Genomic DNA, 16,037 nt, shown 5'->3' on the forward strand with positions numbered 1-16,037 from the left:
TGAGTATGAGATTAACCTGAGACACAGCAAGACCCTGGCTCAAACAAGCAAAAAACAAAACTTAGGAATCAAATACTAAAAAAAAAAAAAGAAAAAGAAAAAAAGAAAAAAGATGTAAGATCAGAATTCAGACACGTAATATGGCAAGGTAAGAATGAAGAGAAGTACTGCATCCATTATATACCAGCTCACCATTTAAAAAAAAGCTGTGATAATAGAAAAGCAAGTAGGTCTTCCAGTAAGTGTGGTTTCCTCCTGTCCTTTCACCGCTGCTCTAGGCACTGGCCTCCTCAGGCCTCTAGATGATTCCTCATCATTCTCTACTTGGGGGTCAAAGGCACCAGCCACAGGCCAGGCTGGCTTTGGCCCTTCCTCACGCTCTCCTGTTTGAGGCACACAGCATGGTATGGTAACTGAGGTTTGATTCTCTGTCTTGCCCAGACTGCAGCTAGCCACGGAGGGCAGGCCTCAACTTCAGTCATCTTTTTATCAGTCTCTGGCAAATCAAGTTTCCGAATATATAAATTAATGAGCTCATGTTCAATATCATCAATATGAATCAAAATATGGTATTCTATCCTAAGAAAAAAGTTGCACACTAGTGGCTCATGTCTGTAATCCTATTCAGGAAGCTGAGATCTGAGGATCATAGTTCAAAGCCTGCATGGACAGAAAAGTCTGTTGAGACTCTTTTTTTCCAATTAACCACCAAAAAAAAAACAGACATGGAGCTGTGTGTCAAGAGTCATCCTTGAAAAAAACAAGCAAAAAAACCCCAAGACACACTGTGTTCAAGACCCAGTACTGGCACACACACATACATATATACACACAAAACCACCACCAACAAAATGTAAAGCTTTTAGGGAGAATTAGCTACAAGTCTTAGACCTTCAGAACATAAGAAATACAGTCATTTTTGTTTAACAATTATCTATTAAAAATCCTATTGATGCTTGATTTGAAAAATATGAAGAAACTGAATGGAAAGGTAGAAGTTAAATATAAATATGCATGAGGTCAGAGGGATTTAGATCATGCCACTGATAGTACTGAAGGTGTTCTTTTCAAGCAAATGTGAATATACAAACCCTGAAGTTCACAGCGCAGATCTAGGGAGGTACCTAGTAGTGTGACACTCTCAATGAGGACAGCAGGGGGGGTGGCGGGAGGGGACAAAGTGCTAAATTGGATGGATCTGAAGACAGACTGCAAAAAACAGTCAACCCCAGAACAGCATCACTTTCTTATTTTTGCTCTCTTCTGGCTTCTACAGCTCTGCTTTCCCTCCCTGTTTCAGTTCTGCTCAGCCTGGCCTTCCTCCTCCCATTCCTTACTAGGCAGCACTGGGCACAGGTCATGGGAGGAGGAAGGTACCCCAATGGCATAGCCAGCCTGCTCTCCAAAGACCTACCAGCCGGCAGGGACAGGGAATATTAGGCCCCCATGGATATGCAGATAGACGAGTTTAGGAAAACAGTGGAGGCTGTGAGTTTCCAGCAAGTTACCGAAATATGTATCTAAGTGCCTGGCAACAAAATAAATGACTTCATGGGGCTGTTCTGACAGGGTAAAAATACTGTGCTGAAAAAGATGGCAATGAGGTCTTGTGCAGCAATGATGAAAGGGACAGAATAAAGGGGTCGGGACCTCCAATGGAAACATTCACACTTACAGCTCAGAACTTTAGAAAACCGTCAACCATTTGCTATAGTGCTTTTGGAAGCCTAAGTGAGGGTGAGTTAAAAAATATCCACAATCTCTGGTCACAATGACCAAGCACTTTCTTTTCTGTGTAAAGAGAAGATCATGTTTCAGCAACTTTGCATAAACAGACATTAAGCTAGGTACTGGTGGCTCATGCCTATAATCCTAGCTACTGAGCAGGCTAAGAGCTGAAGATGGTTCAAGACCAGCCTGGGTAGATAAACCCAAAAGACTCTTATCACCAAAACTAACCAGAAAAAAAGCCAGAAGTAGAAATGTGGCTCAAGTGGCAAAGTGTCAACCTTGAACAAAAAAAAAATCCAAGTAAGGTTGTGAGGACCTGAGTTCCAAGTCCCAGTACCAGCACAAAAACAAACAACAAAATCCCAACCAGGCATCAAGGCATCAAGGAAGTGCTGGCATGAATTCACTGCTTGTGTTCTAGAAGATAATGAGTGCTTTACCTCTGTGCCTGGTCTCTGCTTTCCAGTAAGCCAGGCCTGTGGCCCAGCTTTCCAGGAGTCCATAGAGTCCATAGGTTAATAAGTGTTGGAGCTAGTGGCCGTTTACAAGGATCTCCACAAACAAGACTCAAGTCAGACACTGCAGTAGTGGGTCCTGGCGTTCCCTGATAGCACACATGGGAGCACCTGCCTATAAATTCAACCACTGCATCCTTTCAACATGGGAGGCAGTAGGTAGCTGGGCGGTGAATAAGCTCAGAACTTCTCATATAAAAAAGAAACATGGTACTGTCCCTTCATTTTCTCTGCTTTTAAATGCATGTTGCAGCCAGGGGCTGGTGGCTCACACCTTTAATCCTAGCTATTCAGGAAGCTGAGTCATGGAGGAAAACTGTTCACAGTGAGTCTGGGCAGAAAAGGAAGCTAGCCAAGGCAGAGCAAAGTCTACAAAACTCAATCTCCAATCTGAGCAAATGGCCTTAAGTTCAAGACCAAGAATTGGAACACACACACATACACACACACACACTGCAAGTTCCAGCATCGTTACACTGAAATACACATTCTCTCCAGTGCCACATGAAACTGTAATGGCATGAACTAATGTGTAAAAATAATCTAATGCTGGGGCTGTTCTTACTGCTGTGCATCTTAGCCCTGTGTATGAATCACATCCTCAACTCTCCTTCACAGTCCCCCTGAAGTCTACCAAGTCTTTGGGAAAGCAGGGACGTGACAGTAATGCCTGTGATGGCAGGTGGCCCTCATTCTAGAGAAGAAAAAATAACAATTCAACGAGAGCTCCTCCATGTCAAACAAGGCCTGCGGGGCAGGCTCTGAGTACCTAGCTGTTTTTCCCGTTCCTCACGCCGCTCTCGGGCCAGCCGCTGGCGGTCATCAACACGTAGCACAGGTGGAGGTTCTGAAATAAGGTATATGAGAGAAAGAGCAATTAAAAAAATTCCTTGGTAACTGTCTTTTGATCTAATAAATTGATTACAATGCCTCAACATAATTAGTACATGTGTCTATAGTTACGGTGATATAGTTGATTACATGACAATTCACAAGGTTGGTTCCCCCCCCCCCCCCATATAGATACATTATGTAGTACAGTGGCTTATGCCTGTAATCCTAATTACTTGGGAGGTAGAGACTGGGATGATGATGAAGTCAGCCCAGGCAAAACAGTTCACAAGAACCCATCTCAACCTATAGAAAGGTTAGATGCGATAGTTTTCTCCCCATCTTTAACAACAAAAAGAATCCTACCTAGGTAAATTCCTTAGATAACAAATTCTACTTCTAAAAGCCTTAATTAAAAAATTGAAACTCAGTTGTATTAATAAAACTACATAGGCACATTGTATAAAGTTTGTAGGATAGCTGGATGCAGGTAGCTAATGCCAGTAATCTGCTGCTCAAGAGGCTGAGATCTGAGACTCTTATCTCCAATTAACCACCTAAAACCCAGAAGTGGAGCTGTGGCTCAAAGTAGTAGAGCACTAGCCTTGGGCAAAAAAGCTCAGAGACAGTATCTAGGCAATGAGTTCAAGCTCTGTGACCAACAACAACAAAAAGTTTGTAAGAGAGTTCAACCACTTTATAAATTGAAGTAGGAGCTACTTGTAGCTTACTTTCAGGTACACGCCAAATTTCATACAAATTCTAAAAACTGAATGGGACACACCTGCTCACCTGCCCACCACGCCAGCACTGACAGCCCCAGTTACATGAGAAAGGAGTCATTCCAATCATGCAACGGAATGCTTCCTTTGTAAGTGCCTTGGAAATGCAGGGCAAGAGGTGGCATAGCTTCCCCGATGTCTTACTACTCTGTTCTTTTTGCAGTGTTCCTCAAATCACCTTTGCAATCATATTTACTATTGTCCCTTTCTTATAAATGGCAAGCCAGATTTATCTACTCAAAAGATTTATCTGTGCAAGGTGTTATCCAAGTGGAAAGCAAAGGATAAAACTAAGTACAACAGAATGTTTTCTGTGAAAGAATGCTTTCTATGGTTTGTTTTTGTAGCAGGCCTTACTCTATAGCCCAGACTGGCCTTGATTTCTCAGTCCTCCTGCCTCTGCCTCCCCAGTGCTAGAATGTAGCAGGTGTGGCCACCAAACTCTTCTTGTGTGACGCCGGACTCAAGGCACAGCATACAGAACCTTACAAGGTCTTTCCTTCTAGTCTTTTCCCTCCAATTTGCTTTTTTTTCCTTTGATGGTCTCTCATCACATTTTATGTGGATCCCTCCCATGAACCACACATAATGTACTGTACTGTCTATTTAACTGTATTATGTTTACAGACTGTTTCTTTGTATCACAGACTGGAACTGATGATGAACATTAAGCTATTAAATGAAATTACTGTGGAGGTAGGTGTACAATCGTGGCAAAGAACAGAGAACAAAACTAATGCTATGTGAGCTTTGCTATGTGTAGAGATTTAAGTCTTTTTTTTCTTTTCTGTTTATGTGGTGCTGAGGAATCAAACCCAGGGCTTCATGCGTGCAAGGCAAGCACTCTACCACTAAGCCATATTCCCAGCCCCACTAAGCCTATTTTTTAAAGTTACAAAACTATATGGTATAAACCAACTGTACAACTCATGGGGGGGGGAGAGAGAAATGGGAAGGGGGAGGTGGGGGAAAATGTGGGAGGAAGTAACAAGGTGGGTAAGAAATGTACTCACTGCCTTAAGTATGAAACTGTAACCCCTCTGTAGATCACTTTAACAATAAAGAAATGGAAAAAAAAAGCAATATACAATAATGCCAGTCATACAGGTACAAAATTTATGTTACATAAATGTTTCACATAGGAGAGTAAAATGATTACTTTACATGCTGCTTGCCATAAACAAATATATTTACAATCTTTCTGTCACTCAGCATCAGCACCATTCTGAGAGAAGTAGGCCAAGTGTCTGCTCTCTATTTTAAAAGAGAGAAGACTAAGACTCTGATCTGCGGTTGAGATTTAAAAATCATACCAGTCAGTGTGTATTTTGGTGGTAAGGCTGGGACCAAATTCCCCTAAAATCTACTTTACGCCTCTAAGGTTTCTGAAATACTCTTCTTATCCCAAAAGCCCATCCAGTGCACCATACCTTGTTTATTTCCGGAGTGGTTGTTATTTGGTCCTGAAACCGTAGAGGAAGGGCGGTTGAGGGACGGTTTTTTCTCTTGTACTTTATAGCTGTCAGGCGCTATAAAAAAAGAGAAAAGATATATTTAGTTTCTTCAACTTTTTTCCTAAGCATTTACCCATTCAATATTTACTGTGAACCTTTGTGTATGGTGACACAAGACCAGATTCAGGAAATGAAAAGGTGAAGGGCTTACCACCCTGTCATCCAGGAATCAGCCACCAATCCCATAGTCATGGTGTGTTTAAGGGTCATGTCTCAGTTCACCCACAATGTTCTTAGTTCTCACAAACTCATGCAATAAAAACTGAAAGTTTCAAAGAACATACATAACCAAGTAGGGAACCAGGATAATGCACTAGGATTTTTGAAAGAGTCTCTAGCCAAAGTTGAATAGAGTATTATCATTTATTTTTTGTGATGCTTGGAACTGGACCCAGGGCCTTGTGCATGCTGGGTATGTGTTCTATGACACAGCCACACCCCAGCACCCAAAAGATCATTAGAGATGAAGGTAAATGTCTTTTAGGAAAGCAATGCAGGGCAGTTATAGTAGGAACTTCTTCTTGTTATATGAAAGATCAAAGCTATCCATGTCCATAAAAATTTTTATGTATGTGATATGATTTAGCATATTTTTCAAAGGATGCTTTAAAGGATTTCTTAAGCAATCATGTTAAAACCTGAGCCCTTGATGTTTTTTCCTATCTTCCTGCCTGCCCCATCTGCAGTTTCCCTGTAGTTTGGCTCCTCTGTTCTCTCAGCCAATCCGGCTCCAAACTGGGAGGCAACTTTGCTTTCTCTCTCTTCACTCCTATACTCAAGTTCATTAATAACTGTGTTCAGCCCCACCATCTGTTTTCTGACCACCTCATTTATGTGTACCTGTAACATCATCTCAACTAGTCTACCATGGGCCACTGGGTCTTCTCTCACATCATCAATGGTCCCGTTACCACATGTTATGCCCTCCCTCCCTCAGCTCAAAACTTCCCAGGACCCTACCTAGCCCCGAGGAGAATCCAAGGTCTTTACCATAGCCTAGAAGGGAGCGGTGGTCTGGCCTCCAGTTTGTACTACTTGCTCAGTTAATGACTCTGCTCTAGTTATACTGACTGTGCAGTCCATCTCAGAGCCTTAGATATACCTGAAAGGTTCTTCTTCCAGGTACCAATACGACCCTTCTTTATGTCCTTTCTATTTCTGTTCAACTGTGATGTCAGAGTCCCCCTGACCTATTTAACACCAGTGCCCATCACTACCCCTTCCTCCTCACCCACCGACATCTTATAGGTTAACAACTTCTTCCTCCATCCCTCACTAACAGGGATGCATATGTTCAAGGTTTTGAACTTGAAACAGTACAACAGTAATAATGCTTCACACATTATTTAAAAATTTTTTAATGGTTCTCAAGATGTACCTTAAAATTGAATCTAAATGGGCACAGTGGCTCAAAGCTATAATCCTAGCTATTTTGAAGACAGAGATTGGGACTATGGCTTGAGGCCAGACAAGATGAGGAAAAAAGTTTATGAGACTCCATCTTGATCAAGATGGCTGCATTCAGTGGTATGTACCTGTCACCCCAGCTATGGGCAAAGCACAATGGTTGGGCACAGTAGCAGGTGCCTGTCATCCCAGTGATACAGGAAAGCATAGCTAAGAGGCCTGCAGTCCAGACTGGCCCAGGAGTAGAGGGAGATACTACTTTGAAAATAACCAATACAAAAAGGCTAATGGAGTGGCTCCAGTAGTAAACCACCTGTCTAGCAAGGATTAGGCCTCAAGTTCAACCTTTGGTATGGCCAAAAATAAAAATAAATTCGTATGTAGAGAGCCAGAAGAGAAGGCTGGGGATATGGCTCAACGGTAGAATGCTGCTGGCCTAGCATGTGTGAAGCCTAAATATAGTCAGGGAATGACAGCAGAGGTGCCAGTCAGTGGTTTCCAGGAGGGCTAAACCAGTTAAGGAAACCTTACTCAGCAATTTCCCACTGGAACAGGTCACACTGTGTGTGCACACTTGTGCTGAAGGAAGGGGACAGATCAAGATGAATAGAGTAGACCAGGACAGGTCGTGAACTGGTCCAGGAGGGAAAGTGAAAGGTGGGGGAGTGCTATCCCATGCTTGCCAAATTCCACAACTCCCCTCACCCCACAGAAAGAACTCAGTGGGATTGGAGATGTTGCCCAAAGGCAGTGCTTGTCTACTATGTGAGAGGTCCTGGGTTCAATACTCAGCACAAAAAACCCAATCATTTAAAATAAAAAGCCCAAACCTTCCAACAACAAAGAAACACAATGAAAACAAGCATTTATTCATTGTTAGATTTCTAGAAATTAAAAATCTTAGAGTCCTAGGCAGTCAGCAGACAGAACTGCATATGCCATTTTAAAATTTATCACTAATCTACCATTTTAAATGACTCAGTGACTTTCTGATGTTATTTATTTGAACCTCTCATTTTTTGTGAAAAAGAAAACTGAGTACCACATACGTCTGGCCATGATTTTCAATAAGTCTTGCTAACTTTATGAAATCTTTATTGATCTTCCTGCTGGCTTAAAAGCTTGACTCCATTAGTGTCACATGAGAGCAAGTAAAGAGGAGAGAAAGGAAGAGCCAAGCTGGCTTGTGGGCTGGAACTGTCTCTCTTAGATGCACTTGGAAACACTAGAGAGACAGTGGGCAGTAGGAGCCTTCCTGTATCAAAAAAGTGCACAGTTCCAGTAATGGCACCACTGTGCCTTTGCAATCTGCATGTTCGACTGTTTGCTGTGCTGTGTGCAAGTTCCCCATGAAGGGACTTTTCCTTTCTACTTTGGGACACAGGGTTCTATGGAAGAGATTTCTTTCACAAGAGGTACAACAGATGGCCTGGTTAAAATGCTTACTCTCCAGCACTTTTGCTATGACTTAGGGCCATTCCTATTTAAATATCACTGACCGATGCATGAACTTGACATGGGCAAGGTAACTTCAGTTATGGTTTTTGACAAGATGTGGAATGTCGGCTGGGAAGCAGCAAATGTTTCAAACTCTCTGGTAAATTGTTCAGTTGGAGATATATATATATATTATATATACACACACACATACATACATACAGCTTTGGGAGAGTCACCTAGAACACAGAACCAGAGACTGAATCACATGTAGTCACCTTTTCATAGCAAAAGATAGTTGAATACCAGCAAATTTATATGTTTCATTTTATAGTTGCAATTTATCTAAGAAAATTTACATACCAGGCCAGATACTACTGTCCTTTGTATTTCTTTTATATATTCACATCTATTTCTTACATTTGTTTATTTAAATATACCTGCCCAGCAATATTATAATTTAAGATTATAAGCACTGTTGTATCCAATTTTATTAATAAATTTGCATTCAAATAAGAAAATAAAGTAGTTTCATAATTCCTAATGCTTTTTTGGATTATTCCACATAATAGAAAATTTCTCCTTTAATTTCCTCATACCGACAAAACTTGTGTAGTACCAACCAAAGCTTATCAAGTTTAGTAGCTGATATACCTGGATTTAAGTTTCCAAATCACCTCAGTCTGTTTCCTATTTGCACTTAAGACAGCACCCTGTTCAGCACATCTCCTTATGCTTAGAACTGGAAATAAAATCACAGATCAAGGATCCCTTATCCAAAATGCTCAGGACCACAGGTGTTTCAGATTTTAGGTAGTTTCATATTCTGGAATATTTGCATATACATAATTTTCTTGGGGATAACTAAATTTCACCTAAGGATGAAATTCATTCATGTTTCATATGTACATACCCTGGTGGTAATTTTACGTTATTTTTAGTGTGCATGCTATTAGAGGAGGGCTGATGTGGACTTCCCTACCTGTGACATTATGCGCATGCTCAAAAAGTTTAGGAATGTGAGCATTATGGAATTGCGAATTAGGGACGTCCCACTCGTATTAAGCAAGAAATGTGTCTCCTTTTACTTCTTTTTCCTTTGGCAGGGAATGCTAGGTTACATCTTGTTTCCGAGCCTGTGATTCCCTCAGTTATCACTTGTCTTTGAAAGGTTAACCTGCTCCTATTGGCCTCAAGTACTATCTCTGTGTCAGACACCATCCAGTGGTGTTCTAGCACACAGCTGCACTGAAGCAGGAGTTTAGCAGTGCTCCAATCTTCCAGCTCATCTGCATGCCGATGTCTCTTTGTGATCACTGGAACTATGTCAACATCTGAATTCAGTGTCCTCAGAATATCAACCGACCCCTGATGTCAGCCTCTTTGTCACTCTCAATGGAACCACTATATTCCCAGGCTCAGAAATGTTAAGTCATTTTCCAACAAACATTTCCAGACATTGTCATTGCAGGCCAGAACTGGGACTACAAAGACACAGAATCTACATTTGAGATGCTTAGAGGACAATGTGCAAACACCAGAAACAGCAACATCAAGTCCTTCGGGTTTTGAAACACAAATTACCACAAATGAACAATCCGGACAGTGGAAGGCAGAAGGGCGCAGAGGCAAAGTGATGGACAAGGTAACTGGGTAGAGATTTTGCAAAAATGGGAAGATCTAGGTAAGTGAAGGCTGAGGTGAAGAACATTCCTTGCTGGGGTCACACATTAGAAAAACTACCAAGGTAAAAATCAGGAGGGGTGAGCAGAGGCCTGTGTGGGCAGAATAGGATTAGGAAGAAAAGGAGATGAAAAGCCCAGAACTCCAAATCTGGATTTTACTGTGGAAGCACTAGAAAGCCACTAACAGAAACTTCTAGCCGTGAACTCTTCAGTAGGTTCCACATGTGTGAACAGTGAAGCTAACTGAAGTCTTGTGGGAAAGGGACTTGAAAAGGTGATCACTCGAGAGGAAATGACAAAAGGAAATGAGACCCCCAACATGCATCCAGGAACTCTGTTCTCTGAGTGATGAACAGACTGGTCTACTTGATTCATCTACAAAACTGTGACCGCTGAGGGAAAGAAAATGAACACAGAGGAATGTGAATGTGGTTAAATTGTACCTGCAGCTGAGGAAGGGAGCAGCAGGAAAGGGGAGAGTCACAAGGGCACCCTTGGAGGAGCTCAAGGCCCTGGCACAGCATGGCAGGAACCCTGTTGGTCCACAGGGTCTCCTTTAATGCAGATCCTGTAAGCCAGCCTAAAGAAGTCAAACTCCACCACAGACAGCAGGGAGGAGGAGCAGTAGTTCTGAGAAGGAAATGTGCCCAGGCAGGAAACAGGTTGGTGTGGTTTGGGTCATTCTTCAGGAAGATTTAAAGAGGAAACGTAGATAGAAGTTGACTGATATAACTGATCCTCCATGGACGATACAGGAGAAGGAAGCACCCTGTCCACTTGTCAAACGTACAGAACTCACAGGTAGTATGCTTGCCCTTCTCACTTGCCCTTCACACCAGAAAAAGGCCACTGTGTGGTCTGGTGGAATATCTAGTTACATTTCATCTCTCTCTCTTTTTAAATTTTGGGTGCGTGTGCATATGTGCATGTGTGTGTGTGTGTGCGCGCGCGCCACTACTAGGGCTTAAACTCAGGGCCTGGGCACTATTGCTTAGGTTTTTTTGCTCATGGCTAGTGTGCTACCACTTGGAGCCATACCTCCATGCCCAGCTTTTCTGTAGTTATTTGGAGATAAGAATCTCAGAGACTTTCCTGCTGGCTTCTAAGCTTGATCCTCAGATCTCAGCTTCTTGAATAACTAGGATTATAGGTGTTATAGCAACTCTCTATTGCTCATTTCTTGTCACAAAGTCACAAATGATTCAACAGAAGCATTTGGTAATCATGCACAACTAATTGATATATAGCTTTTCCGATACTTCTGAAACAATTAAGATTTACTTCTTTGCACCTCATGCACTCCATAGAGTATAACTTCTTACCAAAGAAGTTATGACTTGGTGATTATGGTAGATGCTGTTAAAGATGAGGTGGGGGTTTTAGAACTTGCAGAGAATCCATTCAGAAATGACAATAATTCCTAAACTTCTACTGAGTTCATAATGGAAAAGGTAAAAATCATTGAGAATACCGGCCCAGGAGAATGCATGCCAGGTAAGTGCCTTCCCCCTGGGCTGGATTCCTGGCTGCAGGTTTTACTGATATCTGCTGAGGCTGGAGAGAAAGAGTGACCATAGGTTCTCAAACCAAAGTCACATACACTCTGTATGAGAAAAGGTTTTCTAGGACACTGTATCAGAGTAGATGTAAAATCCAGTAACAGCATTTATATAGAAAGGTCTGATGGACATCACTTTAGTGAGGATCTCAGCATGGTGGCACTGTGCAAACACAAGACAGTGGCCTGCATTGTGCTAACAAACTCCTTTGGGCACATTTAGGCAACAAGAATAAGCAGTATATTCAACCCAAAAAGGCTTTTATCAAATAAAACAAAAGCCTTCTTTCAGCCAGATGCTAATCCTATACATAAAGCAGAAAATGTGGTTATCTTCCACCTGTATTAACAGCAACTTACATCCATCACAATGCTTAACTGCTATATGAATATCCCTGCCCTGTAACAGGAACCATGTTTATGACCAAGCAAATTACAGGACAAAGTACAAGAAAGAGGAGGAAAGTCTACCCACATTCAAGTTTCCCAGTTATCCTGAAAAATGATAAGTCAGACCCTAGTTTCCACCCACCTGTGTTTCAATGGCTCGACAGAGTTTATAAAACTAGACCCTATCCAACTCAATGTGTAATTAGGAGAAACTATTTAAGTAACTTACAAAAGAAAAAAATGAGAACTCAGCTCTATTATAGGTTGCTTAATTAAAGTTGAGCAAGTGAGAGAGGTGGTTTTTATTTCAATAGAATAATGATTTACTTGCAGAAAAACCAAAATGGCTGTTGCCAGGATTTCATAAAACAATTATTGCAGGCCACAAAATAGGACAGAATTTATAATTAAACTTAAAATAAAGTGATCAAAGTGGAAAGTAAACAGCTCTTAGAAATAATCCCAAATAAAGAGTGGGCTCTGTTTTAAATATCAGGTTTTCAAAAATATGTGGATGAGTAACTCGGTGACTGAGCTTAATCAGCAGAACTTGCTGCAAAATAAGTCATTCCTCTTGTGTACAAAAATAGTAAAATAGGCTGAAATTTCTTACACAAAAATAAAGTGGTAAGGACTGAGAGGCAAAGTTTATCCCCAATCACTCCAGGACCTCTAAATTTTAAACCTGAAGTTCGAAAATGATGTGCTAACCCATTCTTGCCATATTGTAGTCATTTTTACATCTGCAACCATCATCCCAGCACTGAAACACCAGCCAGCCTTCAGCATCTCCCATTTTGCACCTATAATCTTATTTCACTTCTGCCTTAAAGCAGTTTAGGTTCACAGCACACCTGGCCAGGATGTACAGAGAGCTCACCCTAACAGGCCCATAGCCCCAGCCTTCCCGATTGTCAATATCCCAGCCTAAGTGGTCCATTCCTTTGAAATTGATGTACCTGCATGGATACTTCATTACCCCTGGAAGCCCATAATTCACACCATTCAAGGTCGGTGAGAATCTTCTCTTGGTTTTCACAAGTGTGTAATGATAAATATTCACTATTATAGTAACATACAAAATTCTACCTACTTATCATAGTTCAGCTCAAAGCTCTTCCTCATGTAATCTTTTCTAGCTATTTTTACCCATATCACATTGCTTTCTTTGACTTTACTACACTCTAGTCTGTCCAATACTGCTCAGCATTGGATTTCATCTCATTTTATATAATTTTCAGACTTTGTTTTCAAAAGTTCTAAGTTCTGATAGTCCTGTGAGAGGCAATACAAAAAATGTGAACTATAGTGGGGGAAAAATATGCCTGATGCAACATTTCTCTCCTAGAAATTCATGGAATTCATTCCTTTGCCTGTATCCTAGGAAGGCTGTGTTACTGCTCTCTAGTTAGCCAGTATGTCTCCATTCTCTGCTGCTGATGCACTAGCCTACAGCCCTGGCCCTTCCTTGTGAAGGCCTTGAATAAAGGACACTATCTAAGACACATAATTTCTTGTGCAGTTTTGCTTTCTAGCTCACGTATTCACCTCTGTAGCCCATTAGTAGTTCCCCCACCTTTTCTGAATGAATGGTCACACTACTAGGACTTTACCCAAGAACCTGCTTTTAGATGCTGTAAAGCTAGGTGTGCTCTCTGGGAACTCCTTTACTATTTCTTCCCAGCTCCATTTTGTAAGCCAAAATGGGAAAGCACCTGAATTGTTGCCCTGATCCCTAGAACACAGATCCCTAGAAAACAGAACGGAGAAGCATGAGTGGAAGAACACGTGTGGCCCACCTTCATGCTCATTTCAAACCAGAACCATGAGGTTGTTCTGCCAGGAGGTGCCCATCAGTGTAGAGTAAGGAGGTCACTCCTTCCTCTCATACTGGTAGTGGCGGTCATGTGGTGAAGGTGGCCAATGACACCTTCAGCAACACAGCAATGACTCCCAGCTGGTGGGCTCCGTACAGGTGACTTCATGAAACTCGAAATAGTGACTTTCAAGAGTGTATGATAAAAAAAAATCTGAATCTATTAAAAAAATCAAGATTACCATTCTGGAGTATAAAGCAAGCACTTTGTTACATGCCTGTCATTCCAGACATGTCAAGAAGAATAAAACAGGCAGAGTGTGGTCCCAAGGGCAGGCTCAGGCAAAAATCAAAACCCAATTTCAAAATAACCAATGCAAGAAAGGGCAGAAGGCAGGGCTCGGTAGTAGAGTACCCACTTAGCAAGTATGAAGCCCTTACTGCCACCACCAGTTTTTAAAAAAAGAAGGCTAGAATGTAGTCAGTGGCACAGTGCTGGCCTAGCATGTGAGGCCCTTGGTTTGATCACCTGTTCCCGTGAAACACCTACAAACAACAAGAACTACTGCAGTCTAGTGACTATGTATAAGTTAAGAGCCATGGGTAATAATATTTTAGAGCAAGTTGTATTTAGCCATTAGATGAAAAAATATTTTGTCTTAGAAAGCGATATACCTATGTTCCTCAACTAGTAACTCTGGATCTTCTTTAGCAAGGTTTTCTGACAGGCTAAATATACTTAACAAATATTTTTAACAAATATCTATTTGTGAAAATATGGCTACTATTTTTTTTTTTTTTTTGGCCAGTCCTGGGGCTTGGACTCAGGGCCTGAGCACTGTCCCTGGCTTCTTTTTTTTTTGCTCGAGGCTAGCACTCTGCCACTTGAGCCACAGCGCCACTTCTGGCCGTTTTCTGTATATGTGGTGCTGGGGAATTGAACCCAGGGCCTCATGTATACAAGGCAAGCACTCTTGCCACTAGGCCATATCCCCAGCCCCAATATATGGCAACTACTGATGCTCGACAACATCTATTCTTCTTGTGTCCAAAAATGACTTAAAACACAGTGAACAAAGTGTTGACTGCTTTCAATGTTTTCTCTGAAGATCATGAGCATCAAGGAACAGCCAATGCCGAGCTTGCGTGTCTCACAGAAAATTTACCTTCTCTTTCTGTAATTAACTAGATGGTCTTGAAAGTTTTTTTTTGTTTTTTTTTTTGCCAGTCCTGGGGCTTGGACTCAGGGCCTGAGCACTGTCCCTGGCTTCTTTTTGCTCAAGGCTAGCTAGCACTATGTCACTTGAGCCACAGCACCCATTCTGGCCATTTTCTGTATATGTGGTGCTGGGGAATTGAACCCAGGGCCTCATGTATATGAGGCAAGCACTCTTGCCACTAGGCCATATCCCCAGCCCCTTGAAAGATCTTAATTAAGAAAAAAATTACATTGAAGTAATGCATGGCTGTTGGCCTTCAGAGTGGTCAAATTAAGGTGACCACACGGAAAGGGATTATTTAGGGCTGTGAACTGGAGTTTAGAGCTACCCTCTAAAACAACAGATTGGCATCAGCTACTGAGCACCAGTGACATGAAGGCAAAAGTCCATGGCATGGGGAGTTAGGAATAAATACAATGGCAGTTTAAGTATCACGTCTATCAATGAGGCAGACTTCTTAATCAATCCTCTATACCTATGCATGTACCGTACATAGGTAAACTTACAGCATTTTCTTGGGTATCTGAAAGTTGGCTTGTATGCTTGGTTCTATTACAAAGAACAATGTTTCACAATGATTTATTTGTACAATTGTAAGAAGCATTACTAAGGCAGAGATAATACAGAAGACATATTTGCTCATTTTCAGTTTCTTCCCTCCACTGACCCATGCCGTGTGTGGTCAGTGATGAAGGGGTTCCTGCTTCCCACCAAAGTGAGACTCCTCAGGATGGGAACCATGTTAGCTCCCTTTGGCCTCCTTGGCCATTGGACTAGTTAATGTCTGGAACCCAATCAGGTGAAGCCTGCATCAAAGAGACAGTCTCACCACTCGGGGTCCTGGTCTCTGTCCCTGGGCCTTTGGATCAGTCCACAGAGATGCCCACAAGCCAACAGCTCTGCCCCTACAAAATTAGCCAGCTGAAAAATCACTGTGTTGCATAATTCCCCCTCTGGAGCAGAGCCAACATCATCAGCAGGTCCCCCAAACTCACTGCCATTTAAAACAATCAATACAGACACTATCTATGGCAAGGTTATAAAAATACCACTATTGATCTTGACTTACCGCAATTTGGGGCCACTCAGCTAGTAGTACATATAAAAGAATGATATTTCATCTAAAATTTAGGGATACCAACAGAATTCAT

At 41.7% G+C, this 16,037-nt stretch overlaps 1 protein-coding gene across 3 annotated transcripts in view; it reads right to left on the minus strand.

The window, feature by feature from the left end:
* The window catches only part of Map7 (microtubule associated protein 7), a 141,042-nt gene that overhangs the window by 48,005 nt on the left and 77,000 nt on the right, over positions 1 to 16,037 (minus strand). For all 3 annotated transcript variants that reach the window (XM_048354161.1, XM_048354159.1, XM_048354160.1), the window contains exons 2-3: positions 5,290 to 5,388; positions 3,016 to 3,093 (exon numbers count right to left, since the gene is read on the minus strand). In XM_048354161.1, coding sequence (XP_048210118.1) covers positions 3,016 to 3,093; positions 5,290 to 5,388 — 177 coding nt within the window. The remainder of the gene's footprint in view (positions 1 to 3,015; positions 3,094 to 5,289; positions 5,389 to 16,037) is intronic.

Source organism: Perognathus longimembris, chromosome 9 (assembly GCF_023159225.1).
Source record: "Perognathus longimembris pacificus isolate PPM17 chromosome 9, ASM2315922v1, whole genome shotgun sequence".
Classification (NCBI taxonomy): domain Eukaryota; kingdom Metazoa; phylum Chordata; class Mammalia; order Rodentia; family Heteromyidae; genus Perognathus; species Perognathus longimembris.